Genomic DNA, 18,052 nt, shown 5'->3' on the forward strand with positions numbered 1-18,052 from the left:
GCATTAATCTCAGTCCTTGCTATTAGTAGTCGATGGTCACTGCCAGTGTTGAATTTCTTTAAAACAGAGACATTTATAATAATAGGAGGAGAATTCAACAGTATAAAATCTATCTCATTTTTAATATTGTCATTGAGGCTTCTCCATTTCCAGTTGGGATGCTTTTTGAAAACCTGTTCATTATTGACATTTTAGTAAATTATGTAAATTTCACTAGCTCTCTCCTTTCACATTTTTTCTTCGAACTCATGATTACCAACTACTGTTTCACTCTGTTTGTGTGTTACTATCTTAATGTTAAAATCTGCAGTAATTAATTTAAATTGACAATCCCTTTTACATCTACATCTACATCTACATACATACATACATCACAAGCCACCATATGGTACATGATGGAGGGTAACTTGTACCATTACTAGTCATTTCCTTTCCTGTTCCATATGCAAATATAGCAATAGAAAAGACTGTATATGTACCTCTGTACAAGATCCAATTTCTCTTATCTTGGCCGGCCGGTGTGGCCGAGCGGTTCTAGGCACTTCAGTCTGGAACCACGCAACCACTATGGTCACAGGTTCGAATTCTGCCTCGGGCATGGATGTGTGTGATGTCCTTAGATTAGTTAGGTTTATGTAGTTCTAAGTTCTAGGGGACTGATCACCTTGGATGTTAAGTCCCATAGTGCTCAGAACCATTTTTTCTCTTATCTTTGTGATCAGTATGGCAAATATAAATTGGTAGCAATAGACTATTTCTGCAGTCATGGCAGCAATAGAATCTTTCTGTAATCAGCTTCAAATGCCAGTTCTTCAGATTTTGTCAACAGTGATTCACAAAAAGTAGTAGTCTCCCTTCAGAGATTCCTGTTTGAGTTCATGAAGCATCTCTGTAATACTTGCATGATGATCAAACCTACTGGTGACAAATATAACAGCACATCTCTGAATCGCCTCAAAGTCTTCCTTTAATCCAACTTGGTGGGGATTCGAAATACTCAAGAATGTGTCACACTAGTGTTCTGTATGCAGTCCCCATTATAGATAAGTCACAGTTTCCAAAACTTCTCCCAATAAATCTAAGTGGACCATTCACCTTCCCTACTACTGTCCTCACATGCTTGCTCCATTTCATATCACTTTGCAACGTTACACGTAGATATTTAATTGACATGACTGTGTCAAGCAGCGTATTACTAATGTTGTATATGAAAATTACAGGAGTGTATTTCCTACTCATCTGCATTAACTTAACATTTTCCTACATTTAGCAAACTGCCATTCATTACACAAACTAGCCATTTTGTCTAAGTCATCTTGTATCCTTCTACAGTCACTCAACAATGATACCTTTGTGTACACCACAGATTGCTGCTCACCCTGCCCATCAGACGTATACAGATAATGAGAGCAGTCCTATAACACTTCCCTGGAGCACTCCTGACAACACTCTTGTCTGTGATGAACAATAGCCATCGACACCGCTATACTGGATTCTATTACTTACGAAGTCTCTCAGCCACTTGCATATTTGGGAACCTAATCATTATGCTCAGACCTTGACAATCTGCAATGGAGCACTGTGTCCAACATTTTCCAAAAATGCAGGAATATGGAATCTGCCTGTTGCTCTTCATCCAGGGTTCACAGGATATCGTGCAGGAAAAGTACAAGCTGAGTTTTGCAGGAGCACTTTTTTTCTAAATCTGTACTGATTTGTAAATGGAAGCTTTTGCAACTCAAAGAAATGTATTATATTTGCACTTGGAATATGTTCAAGAATTCTGCAGCAGACCGACGTTACAGATATTGCTCTGTAATTTTGTTTGTCTGTTCTTTTGTCCTGCACTTTTGTGCAGTTGCTTGGAGAGTACACTGTGTAAAAATGAATTGGGATCCCATCTAGACCTGGTGACTTACGTGTTTTCAACTCATTCAGTTGCTTCTCTACACAGGGGTGCCAGTTAATTTGCCCTCCATAACGGAGTCTGTATGTCAGTCAAGCAACAGTATGTTTGTTCAGTCCTACCGCATGAATGGTTTCTTAAACTCAAAATTTAAAACTTCAGCATTCCATTTGCTGTCTTCTATTGCCACACTAGACTGGTCAGTGATAGACTGGAGAGAAAGCTTTGATAGGCTTAGCAATTTTATGTAGAAGCGGAATTTTCTCTGCTTCTTTGTAAGATCTTTCACTAAAGTACGGTGGTGGAAGTTTTATGCTTTGTGCTTTGATCTTTTTACAGACACATGAATTTCTCCTAACTTTTGCCTTTCGACATTTGTGCAGTCTTTTTTGAATCATGAGTGCAACAGTTTCTGCTTCATCAGCATTTTCCAAATTTTGTTGCAAACCACGAGTGGGTCTTCTCCGTAGTTAATCCACTTATTCCGTGCATACTTCTCCAGAGTGCAATTTACAGTCAGTTTAAACTTTGCATACAATTCCTCAACATCCATCATACTGGAAATACATGATGTGCATTCATTGTCTAAGTGAGATGCTGACAACTGCATATCTTCCCTGTCTAGGAAAAAATACTCCCCTATTATCTTTCTTGATGGGTTTATTAGCTTTAGTAACTATTGTCACTATGATATCATGATCACTAATTCTTGCCTGTATACTGACACTATTCATAAGGTCAGCCCTGTTTGTAGCTGCAAGGTCTAAAATATTTCCATTGCATGTGGGCTGTATAACTAGCTGCTCAAGACAGTTTTAGGTGAAAAACATGTTCAAAACTGCTTCACAAGACACTGTCCATATCACCTGCACTGACTCCATATATGTCCCAGTCTATACACGATACGTTAAAATGGTCTCCAACTACACTGAGGCGACAAAAGTTGTGGGATACCTCATAATATCATGTTGGACCTTCTTTTGCCTGGTGCAGTGCAGCAACTCAATGTGGCATGGATGCAGCAAGTTGTTGGAAGTTCCTTGCAGAAATATTGAGCCAAGCTGCCTCTATAGTCATCCATAATTGTGAAAGTGTTGCCAGTGGAGGGTGTTGTACAAGAATTGACCTGGATTGTCTCCCATAAATTGTTCAATGAAATTCATGTTGGATGATCTGGGTGGCCAAATCAGTTGCTCTAATAGTCCAGAATGTTCTTCAAAGCAGTCATGATTAATTGTTGGCCAGTGATGTAACATTGTTTGCAAACATGAAGTCCATGAGTAACTGCAAATGGTCTCAGTGTAGCCAAACATAACCATTTCTAGTCAATGATCAGTTCAGTTGGACCAGAGGACCCAGTTCATTTCATGTAAACACAGCCCACATCATTATGGAGCCACCATCAGCTTGCACAGTGTCTTGTTGACAGCTTGGTGAACCCTACCATCAGCTGTTACCTACCAAAATCAGGACTCATATGACCAGGCCACACTTTTCCAGTTGTTTAGAGTCCAAGCAATGTGGTCGCGGGCCCAGGAGAGGTACTGTAGGTGACGTCATACTGTTGGCATAGGCATTTGATTCGGTTGTCTGCTGCAATAGCCCATTAACACCAAATTTTTCCACACTTCCCTAACAGGTACATTTACTGTATGTTCCACATTGATTTTTGCAGTTACTTCATACAGTGTTGCTTGTCTGTTAGCATTGACAGCTGTACGCAAATGCCGCTGCTCTCGGTCATTAAGTGAAGGCCGAGAGAAATTCTGAAATTTAGTATTTTCGGCACACTCTTGATGCTGTGGCTCTCAGAATATTGAATACCCTAACAATTTCCGAAATATAATTTCCCATGCGTCTAGCTCCAACTACCATTCTTCATTCAAAGTCGTGTGGCAACAGACACGTCGGAAATCTTTACACATGAATCACCTAAGGTCAAATAACAGCCCCACCAATGCACTGCCCTTTTATACCTTGTGTATGTGATACTATTGTTATCTGTATATGTCCATATTGCTAACCTGTGACTTTTGGCATGTCTGTGGAATACTGCATGGTCAGATTATTTCTGCACTACTTAGCATAGACCTTCTGTGAATAATTTCAAAACTGTCACTGATGAATCAAGTGACCGTTAAAAACATCCAGTAATTAACTCGAGTTCATGACAATATTTTTGTTGACTGCCATGAACATTCCCTTTTCTATGGTGCCAAATCTCTTGTTGACATATGTTGTATGCTTCAATAAATATTTCAACGCTTTCTACTTCAGGTTTCAGCCAGTTCTTATTTTTCCTGGAGGACACTAAATTCAGGAACTTTTTTATGGATACTTTGGCAATTTGCTGTTAAATGTTTGACAGTCAAACTGTCTTTACCTTGTACACAGTTGGAGTTGGCTCTCTGCATATCAGCTGAAAGCATTCACCAGAGAACAGGACCTGAAACTACTACCTAGCCTTAAAAAAAAAAGTATGTGCACTCTACAAGTACTCTGCTGAGAAGCTCCTTCCTTTGTGGAGTTTATCACTGACATATTAAGGGAAGTCCTGCAATTCTCCATCCCATAATGCAGGGCCAGAAATCTGCTGCTAAGACCGTCACAGAATTGGCAGATCCATTAAACAGCACTGTCAGTGGAGACTCTGGTTGAGACCCTGCACTTGGCTTCAACCAAACAACCTCAGTCAACCCTGGGTCCAAATTGTGAGTTCTGTTGCATCCCATGAGCGAGGCCAATAGTCTTCACCTTTGTCACCAGTCCCTGTGCAAACTGAGGATGGTGTCAGAACCTAAGTGACAGATGCCATTGGTGCCGACTTAAGCCATACCTTGCTGATGGCTGCACCTGCCCCCCCCCCCCTCCCCCTGCCACCCTACTCTGACATACCAAGCAGTCATTGGATTTCTTTCATTTTTCACATATTTTGATAATGATCTTCTAGACTGAGTCAATCTGTTCGTCTTTGTAACTTGAAGGGGAAGCATAGACCTGCCCAATTTGACATAATGTTTAAGATCGATGAAGCTGTTCTGTTAGATGTCCCTTCTGATAACAACACCCTATCAGCAGTATTACAGTTTATTAAGAACCCAACTCCATTTTGTTTCTCATCATGTTCACAAAAGAAATGGAACTTATTTCCAGATCTCAAAAGGAAACTGCCTTCTTGTGTGTGCCACACTTTTAGACCAACAATATTCCAGTAGGTCTTTCCCAGTTCCTGCTCAATTTCTCCTAATCCGTCATTGTCTAATAGTGAATGGCAAGTGCACACCTATATAATCTGGGCCTCTTTATTCATACATATTTCTCTTGTAGAGGTAGACATTAAAGATATTCACAGAAAGAGATTAGATTGAGGCTATTCTGAAACATTTAATATTGTGTTCATGAACTTTGAGCTTGAAGGTAATGAAGCTTAATTGACACGCCTATTTCTTTGCCAGAATGACGATAAAGAGTTTTAAAAAGAAGTCTCTTATAGGCTTTGAAACATAATAATGTAGGGGTAAAAAAAAAAGCAAGAGCTGGGCAAAGGAGGCCAATAGAAAAGTGGATAGGAAAAGGTTGGCAGACAAAATGGATGCACTGCTAGTCTCATCCCAGGACCCCACTGTCACCATCTGTTCACTCCAAAAATGGAAGACCAATGAGGGTATTATTAAGTACATCCTCAGCAAATTCCTGCAGAGTACAGCGATTGTACGCTGTGATTCACCATACCATAATACTTATACTTGGTGCTGTATGTCACTGCCTGGTACAGTCTGGTCATTGTCACTATTATCAACAACACTTCACTTACAATTGATCATTACACACATCAAAGCAGAACCTGCTGTTACCACCTGATTTTAATTTTTTTTATTTTGATGGGTGTGGGGGGGGGGGGGGGGGGGGGAGGCAGAGGGCACTGTGATTAGATGTGGGAGGAAACCTAGCAAGCACTATCCTTGTTTACAGCCCAGCTTCCATAAACATGTTTCTGATACTTTTGTGAATGCTCTGACTGAAGCATTGATCCTAAAACATGCTATAGCCACTTGATCAAGAATGGCTGCATGGCTGAAGTGCTGCTACCATTTGGATCCAGTACAAGAAACATGGGAAACTTCTTAGTCCATTGTTACTAGCATTGATATGCAGCTAACACTGCAGATCCAACATGTTGGTCAGTTCATTGTAAGGGTCACCCAGCTTCCCATGGGATCCAAATTTTCTTACATCATAAAAATTCATTAAAAAGATATAATTCAAAACAAGTATGTCCTTAACTGCACGAGCAATCTGCAAAAGAGATTACATTGATAAAATTATTAATGAGGTTACCAGTCATATATCTGATGAGTAACAGCTTCCCAACTTCACAACAATGAACTGTATGCATGTTATACTACATAGCTAATTTAAGCAAGGTATTTTAACTAGTGGACCAAGAAAATTTTAGTACCAGTTACATATTTCTGATGGCTTTATTTTTTACAGATACAATGTAAAATTTAGCACTACTCAGAACTGGTTGTGAAATTAATAGAAATCATTTTCTGCTTTCATGGAACTATTATGTCTTAAATACAATTCATAAAAGCTATGGATCAGCAGTTTAAAAAATATTCAGTTACAACATAGAGCTAACTGATGTTTTTTAACATTTTTTGAATACACCTCTCGGAGACGAAATCATTTGAGGGAGAGAATAGTAATGGAGCTGAACAGGAACAGAGAGAAGATCAGATGTAGACTTTTTGAATTAATAACATCAGTATGTATGTACTGACAATGATTTAAAGAAATATTGTGAACCCTAAAAGAATGTCTGGAGTGATATCTGAATGGGGTTACTCCAGAATCTTAGAATAGTACTCTGAATATTGTGTGTTAATAGGAGTTGTAACTTTGTCTATTTCTTCTTAATATTCTCTTGTAATTAGAAAAAATGTAAGTTGTATACGTCATTTACAAATGTCATAGTTTGTTAAATTTTTCAGGTGACATTAATTCAAGACACCCTGTGATTCTGGGGCTCCGGAATATATTGAAAACAGCATGTTCTAATGATATAACTACACTTACTATTCCAGTTCTTCTCATGCATGAGATGACAGAGGTAAGACTCATTTTTACTCTTTCTTTATTACTTCTTTCAAGACATAGGATTAAATCCGTTCTTAGAACAGTGTAATAATGAATAACCTACATCCAAGATTACAGTTCTCTTTTGAACATGAAGTGAATGAAAGTATACATTTGTAAACTTAAAAATAACAAACAGTAATAGCAAATATATTATTTAAATATGCAAAAATCGCAACTATTAACACAATCATTAACCTGCGAGAACTTGCGCCTTTAAAGTTACACGATTGCTCGCGTGTTGAGCATTTTGCTCGCACTCAACAAGCTGTCTCAAATGTACCTAAAATGTGTAAATTAGTACGTTTTTTGTTCTTTTTATAATAAAGCTCTCATATTTTAGTATTTAATACATTTATTTGCAGTACACAATAATGCGTTTATCTTAGGACAATTACGATCACCAGCCTTCTGAGGCTCTTATAAAAAAAAAAAAAAAAAAAAAAAAAAAAAAAATTGAAAAAACAAAGAAAGCAAGTATTTCTTATTATTTAACTTTTGTGACTTAATCTTCATCATATATCTGAGCTTTGCATGCATCGCATCGCATATTACAGCATATTCATTACACAAAACTTTTTGATGATGGATACAAACCCTTTGTCTGCCAATTTTTGCATCTTGGACAGACTTGACATATACCACAGGGTTTTTCAGCATCTGAAACTTCAGTTTCATAGGTAAATTGTTTTTTAACTTGCTGTAGAGGATGAGATAAGTTCTGCATTGTGATCCTATGCACAATTTGTATTCATGTTAGCTGTAGAGCCAGAGTTTTCAAGTACTGTCTCCTAGTAATAATCACATTTTTATTTTCTTTATATGTTATTTGACTGTTTATGCCAGTAATATTTAAAATTCAAAAAATAATCTCGCTGGCTACCTACACGCTACTTGAGCCACGGAATATTCTTCTTTCAGTTGATCCACATCGGCACCTCCTTTTGTCCAATTATAATACATGATGATTTCAGGTTTTGCGTGTTCCCCAGTTTTTGGATCAATCTGATCATTGCCATGCAGTCTACTTATCATAAGCACATCTTTTTAGTAAACCAGAACCTTGTTCTCATGAAATCCAAAGATCCTGCTAGGTGTTGGTTTTATTTTACTTCCTGAGAATACCAACTAAAGTTGTTTGTTTGCTCAGCAATTTGTCAGGCAATGGAATTGAGGTGAAATAATTATCAGTTGTTCTATTTCTACCAGTTTATAATATATCTTATGATAAATGATTGATGACAGCAGTTGCAGTGTTATTGAATTTGTATGGGCCATTTGGTTGCTAGCCTGGTTAAACTTCTACATTACTTCCGTAAAAAGACTTTGAGTCACAGAAAGCATACACATTGATTCCATACTTGGTCAGTTTATTTGCTATGTACATACAGAATTTACAGCGGCTTTGAAATTCTTCTAACATTTCATCCAGTGGTACATTTTCTCCTACCCGGTAATTCGATTGACACTTTGTGCCAAACTAACCAAATATTCCATGAATTGGGGCAAGATTGTCATACTTAGACCTCTCTGAGCGGGTTTGACCATAAGACTTTACAGTTGTGATCAGAAAAAGAAATCTAGTGCTGCTCATAATGGCTCGGAAAATATCAGGAGCTGTGCCGTCTTTGTCCCACATTTCCTGCACATGCAAATGAAGCATTTTTTTTATATCAGCCATGTATAAAATGCCAATAAATGCTTTCAGCTTTGTATCAGTCTCTTCACAATCTCTCTCTCTTGAAAATCAACCCTTGATTTTTCTAATACAAAAATTTGTGTATGTTACTATGTCAGTCAGCATTTCTTCACTTACAAAAAGAAGGAAAAAATCTACAATATCATTGGCATCTTTTGTCACAGCTTTTTTCTCCTGTCTACCAATAACAATATTATGAGATCTTGTCCTCACATTGGAACATTCTGGATTGTAACTCTACTACATTTGTTTGTTTCTGCCTAAGTAAAATAACTGACTTCGTGCTTGGATGGAAGACATTTCCACCTCATCTTCATCTGATGATTGTTCTGTTTTGGTACGGTGGTCGCTGTGTTCACTGTCTAGGTCACTTTTGGTATTATTGGCTCTAACAGATGCTGCTGCAACATCTTCTAGGTCGTCATCTTCCAGCCATGCCAGAATTCTTTCTTCTAGTCTACTTATCTATAAAAATACAAAATAATGTTAGTTTATTCATTACATAGATATCGTAAATAATAATAATAAATAAAACACAATAAACCGAGAGCAATTCACATAAAATGACATTTTAAGAAATATGAATAACAAAATATATACTTCCGTCGACACTTGTATGGTGAGCAAAATACCGCACGGTGATGATTGGCCCAAACAGATGATATCTGTGAGCGACAGCTACGTACTGACGCAATGACATCAGTTTGCGATGGTCGGGGACATCCAAAACCCAGTTACCAAGCGAACAAGTATGTTGAAGGCATTGTTGACAAAATGTCAATTGTTTTAAAATTTCTGTGAGCAAAATGTTCATAGCATGAGTGCTCGCACATTAATACAAAATTTAACCATCCACTGGATTACAAAATAGCATTTTTTACACAAATGATATCTAGATCTGAACTTTTGCTTTAGTCAGGAGCTGTAGATAAAGATATATTTATTTTAAAACAGATTAGTGTCTAACAATGTGAAAGAGAAAAAATCAATTTTATGTATATAGAATTCAAAAAAATAAAACAATGATCATAAAATAATAATAAAGCATAAAAAATAAATGTAAAAACCCATTTATATTAATATGATACACATGGGAAATTTATCTTATAAAATTGCTAGGCTTTTTTGGAAAAGTAATTTAAACATAAGTTTTAACACAATTCTTTTCATCATAAATTAAAGCATAGTGTAGGTACAGTCAACAGAACTAAACTAAACTAAACTAAGTTCCACTTTGGGCATGGGCATTACCAGCATGTACAGCCACAACACAAATTGTGACAACACTCTCGTCCCATAAACGCCCATGTTGCGTTATAGCGACAACATATTATCGCACCTCAGAGACCTACTGTACACGACACTGGAAATAAATACCAATTAAACATCATATACGGAAGTATAGGATGTCAACAGTGATTGCAAAATATGTAGTGATTTCATTGGCTGTGCTAAATGTGGTCCGAAAGAGGTGTTAGCATTGCTGTGGAATGACAGAGTTTGGTCGTGCCATCTGGCCAATATATTTTATGTCCCAGTCGTGGCATTGTAGTTGCCTCTCCTAATGTGGGATTTTATCGGTTTTAGTTAATCTAAGGTCAGAGGGACTGATGACCACATAGTTTGCTCCCTTCTACAACCAACCAACCAACCAACCCACCCACCCAGTAGTGGTGGTTCCAGAGGCCTTTCTGTGGTAGCTCCTCCTGTCGTGATGAGTACAATACTGGCACCTATTAATTAAGGTCTCTAAGAGAACTATTATAGTTAGTACAAGTTAACAAAAACCAAATCACAAAAGTCACAAAATTTTAAACAAAATTCATCCAAGTTATTTCATGGGTATTTGTTGTATAGGAAGGAGAGAATACTATTTGAAGAAGTAAGTGCTATTAGAACAATCAGACTACTAGCAAAATTTTATCATTTACGAAGCTTGTATTTCGGATGTAGCAGAGAGTAACTAGTCAAATAATTATTCAGTTCCATAGCACAAATGAAAGATAGTAAATGTTTAACAACAAGTTCATAAATTTTGGTCTTGAAGTAAAATTCAAATATGCTGGGAAAAATAAAGTTTAGATATTCAGCGTAATAAGGTATTCAAATTCTATCAGACAATATTTCTTAAAATGTTAATTTGGGGAAAAAAAAAAGTTTTTGTGTGCCCTAACTGCACTTCATTTGCACAGTAAACACAGAAAATGCTGGAGAGGCAGTAAGGAACAGAATATTAGCATTTATTATTATTTTAGAGTTTACCTGTTTGCTTATTGGCCAGTATAAAGTGTTTTCTCTGATTGTCTCATTTTAGGGCACCATTTCTATTTTGATTCAGATGAAGTTGTTTGTGCATTTTTTATTTATTTATTTTTTCAAATTTACATGTAGTAAATGTTAAGCAGCACAATTTCATTAAATAAAATTCAGAGTACAATGAACTCATGTATGTTTCCAGTTAACAAGGAAAGTTTCATATCAGGGATGATCAAATATAAGATCCAACCACCAGTGTAATCAACTGTTGCCTCATCTAACGAGGCATGGAGGCAATCAGCCTCTGGAAATACATTTCGCCATCTGCCAGAGTCTCCCATGTATCTGACACTATGTCCAACTACCAGTCAGGTGTGCATGGGGCTAGTGTTGGCTGGTATAAGTTTATGTGCCGGTCTATTTTTGCTCACAAATTTTCAGTGGAATTCAATCCATTGGGTCAAAGTCGGCCCATTGCGGTAACCTTTCCTGAATGATTCGACCTCCGTGAATCTGTGGATCGCTTCATTGGGGTAGTACACCCTCACACGTGGCACCGTAGTATGTTTTGTGATGTGTATTTACTGATTCCATACCACCTTACCGTAAATTCGATGTATCCCTACCCTGTCTGATGACATCCACCCACAGCAGAGACAGTGATCCAGCCGGCTTGCGAATGTTGCACCACACACTGTGAGTCATAACACGGACCATCTGTGGACCGCCATTCACTGAGCTAAATACTGAGATGGTGTCATTCGCAATCTACATTCGGTTCAACAAAGGCAAGCCTATAAAGTTTGTGACTGTAAGAGAGGGCTTCTTTGTTAGCAGCCCTATGAGTCCCCGCAGGAGATCTGGGTGAAGGAAACAATACCCTATCTGTCGCTCACAAGTTGTTGGTTAGTTGAAAGCCCTGCATTTTACTATCAGGCACTTACAGTACCATTCTTGCTATGCCTTGCTCCATAAAGGACATGGGGATGCAGACTTGTGACCTCCAATTCAGTACTGTAGTTTTGAAATTGCCCAGTATCATGGTAGCCTCAGTATCTCCTACTACAGCTGTGTAACAAGTCACCAAATCTTTACCCTGGTGGTGAAATCACCTGCTACACAACCAGCAGATCAGAAAGGGCAAAAGGAATATTCCCACAAATACTTTTTACATCCCTCCGGCCAATAAACATCTGAGCCTTTGCCTGCCAACCATAAAGGTTCTAAGAAATTGAACAAAGCCAAGCGGTCATCTCCTTCCCTGATTTGGACGTTTTCTGAAACAGTGTCACTGTGTGATACCTTCACCTGGCCGACCTCTATCTCACCGGTGCACACCACCTACCATTTTTCTGCCCTGAAATATGCAGGCCGACCCAGGTAGAATGCCAATGCTCCTGTGGATTTCATGGAACAGGAACAGGATCCTCCAGCCAATGTGCCCTGTAGCAATGAGTCTTCAGAGATTGGCACTCAGCAGCCGCCAAGGTGACTACTCTTCATTTGTTCCCTCCTCCCTGTTCCCCATTCTGACTCTTCTCCAATGGAACATTTGTGCCATTAGATCCAACAAGGAGGAATTGTTGCTGCTCTTGTAATTGCAGTGTCCAGTTTTTTCCTGCCTCAAAGAAACAAAATTGTCGTTGTCCTGACTGCTTTGACCTCTCACATTTCCTTCTGGTCCATTTTAACCTTTACTCCCACCACCACCACCACCACCACCACCACCACCTTTTCCATGTCACCCCCCCCCCCCCTCCCTCCTGAGGATTGGGCATTCCTTCTCATGGGGCATCATGCTGCTCATCCAGGATGACGTCTGTAGCCCCATCTCATTGAGCAGCCAGTTGCAAGCTGTTGCAGGCCATGTTTTCCTCCCTAGCTTCACCTTTCCTCTTTGTAACATATACATCCCTCTGTCATTCACGGTCACCAGGGCAGTCTTACTCCAGCTTACTGGTAAGCTCCCTCGCCCATTTTTGCCTGCTGGGCGAGTTTAATGCCAATCATCCCCTTTGGGGCTCTTTGACATGTTCAAGAGTTTTCCTCTTGACTGACCTCCATTCAACTTAGCCTCATCTGTCTTAACACTGGAGCACTCATGTTCCTTTCAGACTCTGTGTGCATGTATTCCTATTTGGACCTCATATTCTGCACTGCCCAGCATCATCATCATCATCTCAAGTGGTCCATTCTCTCAGCACTTGGGAAATGGTTGCTCAAGTATGTGTCAATCAGTTTACTGACACCTATCCCACCTGAATGTAAACCAAATTGGCAGCTTTATAAGACTGACTGGAACCTTTACTCCTCCTTGACGACCTTAGACAAACAACTTTTCCCTATTTCCCCTTACCACTGCAGGACGTTCCATACCTCACACTTCATTTTTATCATACTGTGTCCTGGTCCCATGGTGGACTGAGGCATGCCGCAACGCGCTTTGTGTGTGGAGACATGCTCTCCACATTTTTAACCATCTTCCTACAATGGCAAACTGTATTCGTTATAAACACTTCTGTGCGCAGTGTCATTGCAGTCTTCAGGATACCAAAAAAAAAAAAAAAGAAGAAGCTGGATTTCATTTAATAGTTCTTTTAAAGTTTCACTCCCTCTTCCATCATGTGGGGCAACCTCCATCAGTGGTCTGGGACCAAAGTCCATTCCCAGATTTCCGGCCTGACCATAACAAATGATGTCACTGTGGACCCTGTTGCTATCTCCAACACCTTAGGCCGCTATTTTGTGGAGATTTTGAGCTCTAGCAACTATTACCCCTCCTTCCTCCCTTGTAAATGAATGAAGTCAGCTTGAGTGATATCTGTCTCCCAGAGTGATGAATGCTACATTGGCACATTCACTGTGAGGGGGCTAGACCATGCTCTCACTTCATCCTCATCTTCCACCCAAGAGCCGGCCGATGTATACATTCAGATGTTGCAGCACCTTTCTCTTATAGGCAGGCACTTTCTCCTTCATATGTACAATTGAATTTGGGCAGATGGCATGTTTCCCAGATACTTGCATGAGGCCACTGTCATACCCATACCTCCATACCTAAGCCTTGAAAGGGCAAACACCTTCCTTATAGCTACCACCTCATTTCTCTCATCAGCTGTTTTTGTGAGGTCATGGAATGTATGAGTCATGCCTGGCTGGTATGGTGGCTCAAGTCTTGCCATCTACTAACCACTCCACAGTGTGGATTTTGAGCAGCCGACTTTCAAGACACTTAAAGCCACCAAAGTAAAACAGTTGTTAAATGCCATACTACTTTGAGAATATGCTGTCAGCAGTGAGCTGTGCACTCGGATAAACTGTTGTAAAGGAGTCATAACATGCCAGACATAATGGATACAAATACCAAAGAACTCCAACAGGAATGGGAAAGTGAAAGGGCCACTAAAGTTCAGAATTTCATGAAAAGTATTGATGGTGAGCTCCTGAAGTGAGTGTCTTCTATTCAGACATTCAGTTTACCAAAGTTACATGAATATATTGCATCAGGTTTTCTTCATCTTGAAGTTAGGGTCCATATACCTAATCCAATGTGCTGTTTTAAGTGTCAATCTTTGATCCTACCACCACAGGGTGTAATGGTCACAGGGTACATGTGGGAGATGTGGCTCTGCTGCCTATGAACAGGATATTGATTTTACTTCCCCACCCATGAGTGTGAATTGCTCCCAACCTCACTTGGTTTGGAGCAAGGAAATCTTTTCTCCAGAAAATAGAAGAAAATACAGGATATTAAAGTAACCCAACTCATCTTCTATTCTGATGCGAAGAATGCATTTAAGGCCACACAGCCACCTACCTTTGTGAGGTAATTGGCCTCACCACTGAAGCAGAGTTTATAGAAACTACTGTTGGCACCCAGATTTGACAGCTGAGCAGAGCACATCAGCCTGTACCTGTAAATGCCCTCCCTCTGCTGCAATCTCCCCACTGTGGAGGAACAACAAGGGGAAACACAGAGGAAAACTTCACCATTAAGATGGCTTCTGTACTTCTGTGGAACTGAGTGAGATGGCAGTGTGGTTAGCACATTGGACTCACATTTGGGAGGACAACAGTTCAAACCCACGCCTAGCCATCCTGATTTAGGTTTTCCATGATTTCCCTAAACTGCTGTAGGCAAATGCCGGGATGGTTCATTTGAAAGGGCACAGCCAGTTTTCTTCCACATCCGATCTTGTGTTCTGTCTCTGTTGACCTTGTTGTCAACAGAACATTAAACACTAATCTCCTCTTCCTCCTCCACCTCCACCTCAGTGGAACTTGAGTGGATACAGGACATATGTGGAGGAGCTGCATCTGTTAGTTCAAAGTAGACCAATGTGTGTATTATGTCTTCAGGACACACATTTTAAATTCTGTGATACCCGTGTGCTTCATGGCTACATTCTCTACAGAAAGGATGACCTTAGTGGAGTTATGTCTAAAGGAGGAGTGCCTATTTTAGTAAGCAATGCCTACTGCTCTCTCCCTAAGAACTAGTGTACAAGCAGTTGCTGTATTAGTACATGTATCATAGGTTGGCTTGTGTTCCATCTACCTGCCCCTACATGAAGTGCTACACCAAAAGGCTCTCCATGACCTTCGTACTCCCCAGCCCCTTCCCCCTCTGTGGTCATTTCAGCACATGCATTGTGCTCTGGGATTGTGCAACCAACTGCCCCAGGGGTAGAGCAGTTGAGTACCTTCCCATATCCTCATGTGAATGTTTGTTGAACATGGGCAGAGCACGCACTTCAGTGCTGCAACAGGATTGTTCACCACTATCAATCTCTCTTTATGCTCTCTAGCCTTCACACACACCACTCAGTGAGGAAGCGGTCAGTAAACTGCACTCAAGTGATCACTTCCCGATTAGGATTTCCTTGCCAGACAGAGTTGTACCACCAAACAAAGCTAACATGGTGCTCAGTGTGGCCGACTGGGCACTTTATAGCCAACTTGTTGTGTTTGAATTCTATGACAACATCCAAGATCCAGGATGGAATGTTGCCCTCACTAGCGACAGGATGGAATGTAACCCCCAGGATGGACTGTAACCCCCACCCAGTCGTCACTCCCATCATTTGTGGTTTCAGTTGCCTGAGACTCTGTCTGTGTGTGTGTGTGTGTGTGTGTGTGTGTGTGTGTGTGTGTGTGTAATGGTTTCTAGTGATCAGCAACTGTTGCTATGATCTCCTTTTGCTGTCTCTTATAATTCAATCTACACAACCTGTGACATGTACAGACACAACTCGCTAGTGACATGAGAAAGATCTTGGACTGGACAGTAAACCATGTGCGTCTAGATCTCAGGATCGAGGCAGCTTCTTAGCAGCTTTCAGTGTGGATTCAAGATGTATTGCTCCACCTTTGAAAACATGATCTCATGGAAGTGACTATACAACAAGCTTTCATGTACCATCACCACCTACTGTGTATATTTTTTGACATTGAATAGGCCTGCAATACTACTTGGAGACATATTATCCTCATGCAGTTCCATGAATGCTGTTTTCAAAGATGCCTTCTCATTTCTATATGGTCCTTCCTCTCACCGAGCTTAAATAAGGAGTCAGTGATGTCCTGTATGATTGTTTTGAGCAAGAGTGTGGTGTCCCTCAAGGTAGTGTTTAAGTGTAACTGTCTTTGCCCTAGCATTCAATAGTATCACATCAGTTGTTAAATGTCCTGTCCAGTCTTCTTTGTGTATTGACATTTTCTCTGCCTTTTGTTCCTCCTCCAACCTTGTAACAACAACAAAAACAACTCATCAGTTTATTTATTTATTTTTACACGTCTGGTTCCATAGGAACAAATTGAGGAGCAAATCTCCAATCTCATGAAATGTGGCAGTACATGAAATTACAACAGAAAAGTAATAACAAATTGATTAAAATGTTTATGCACCCAAAAAAGACAAGCCATAATTTTATGTAAATGCAATCAGCAATATAACATAGAAAGCAGCTTAACTTTGTAAGGAACTCCTCGACAGAATAGAAGGAGTGACCCATGAGGAAACACTTCAGTTTTGATTTGAAAGCACATGGATTACTGATGTGATTTTTGAATTCTTGTGGTAGCTTATTGAAAATGGATGCAGCATAATACTGCACACCTTCCTGCTCAAGAGTGAAGTGGATTTCTGCCTAGTATTGACTGAGTGAAAGCTGTCAATTCTTGGGAATAATCTAATATTGTTAACAAGAAATGAGAGTAAAGAACACACATATTGAGAGGCCAATGTCAGAATACCCAGACTAGTGAATAGGGGTTGACAAGAGGTTCGCGACTTGCACCACTTATTGCCTGAACTGCCCATTTCTGAGGCAAAAATAACCTTCGAGAATGGGAAGAATTACCCCAAAATATACTACCATATGACATAAGCAAGTGAAAATAAGCCAAGTAGACTACTTTTTGTTTCAAACTATCACATACTTCAGATACGGTACTGTTCAACTAGTAAAAATGGCAACAATAACTCGTTGAACAAGAACCTGAATGTGAGTTTTCCACGACAATTTGCTATCTATCTGAACATGTAGAAATTTGAACTGTTCAGTTTCACTAATCTCATTCTGTGAAATTAAAAAGTCAGGTTTTGTTGAATTGTGTGTTAGAAACTGCAAAAACTGAGTCTTACTGTGATTTGGTGTTATTTTATGTTCTACAAGCCATGAACTTTTGTCGTGAACTGTACTATTTGAAACAGAGCCAATGTTGCACACTGCATCCTTCACTACCAAGCAAACAGAAATAATTTAGAATTACCTGCAATATTAGATGCATATCATTTATATAAATAAGGAACAGGAATGGCTCCAGCCCTGGTTCCCGGGGCAACCCCCATTTGACCATGGCGCACTGAGACCCCACATCACAGCAGTTCTCAGTACTGTGAATAATGACCTTTTGCTGCCTGCTGTTAAAGTAAGAGGTAAACCAATTGTGGGCTACTTTCCATGTTCCATAACAGTCCAACTTCTGGAGCAATACCGGTAGTTAGTGATCAATGCATTCAAACACCTTAGTTAAATCAAAAAGGA

At 39.6% G+C, this 18,052-nt stretch overlaps 1 protein-coding gene across 1 annotated transcript in view; it reads left to right on the forward strand.

Moving 5' to 3' along the window:
• The window catches only part of LOC124556322 (protein C12orf4 homolog), a 151,103-nt gene that overhangs the window by 120,789 nt on the left and 12,262 nt on the right, over nt 1-18,052 (forward strand). Inside the window, exon 9 of the mRNA XM_047130294.1 lies at nt 6,904-7,022. Coding sequence (XP_046986250.1) covers nt 6,904-7,022 — 119 coding nt within the window. The remainder of the gene's footprint in view (nt 1-6,903; nt 7,023-18,052) is intronic.

The sequence above is a fragment of the Schistocerca americana genome, chromosome X (genome assembly GCF_021461395.2).
Source record: "Schistocerca americana isolate TAMUIC-IGC-003095 chromosome X, iqSchAmer2.1, whole genome shotgun sequence".
Classification (NCBI taxonomy): Eukaryota; Metazoa; Arthropoda; class Insecta; order Orthoptera; family Acrididae; genus Schistocerca; species Schistocerca americana.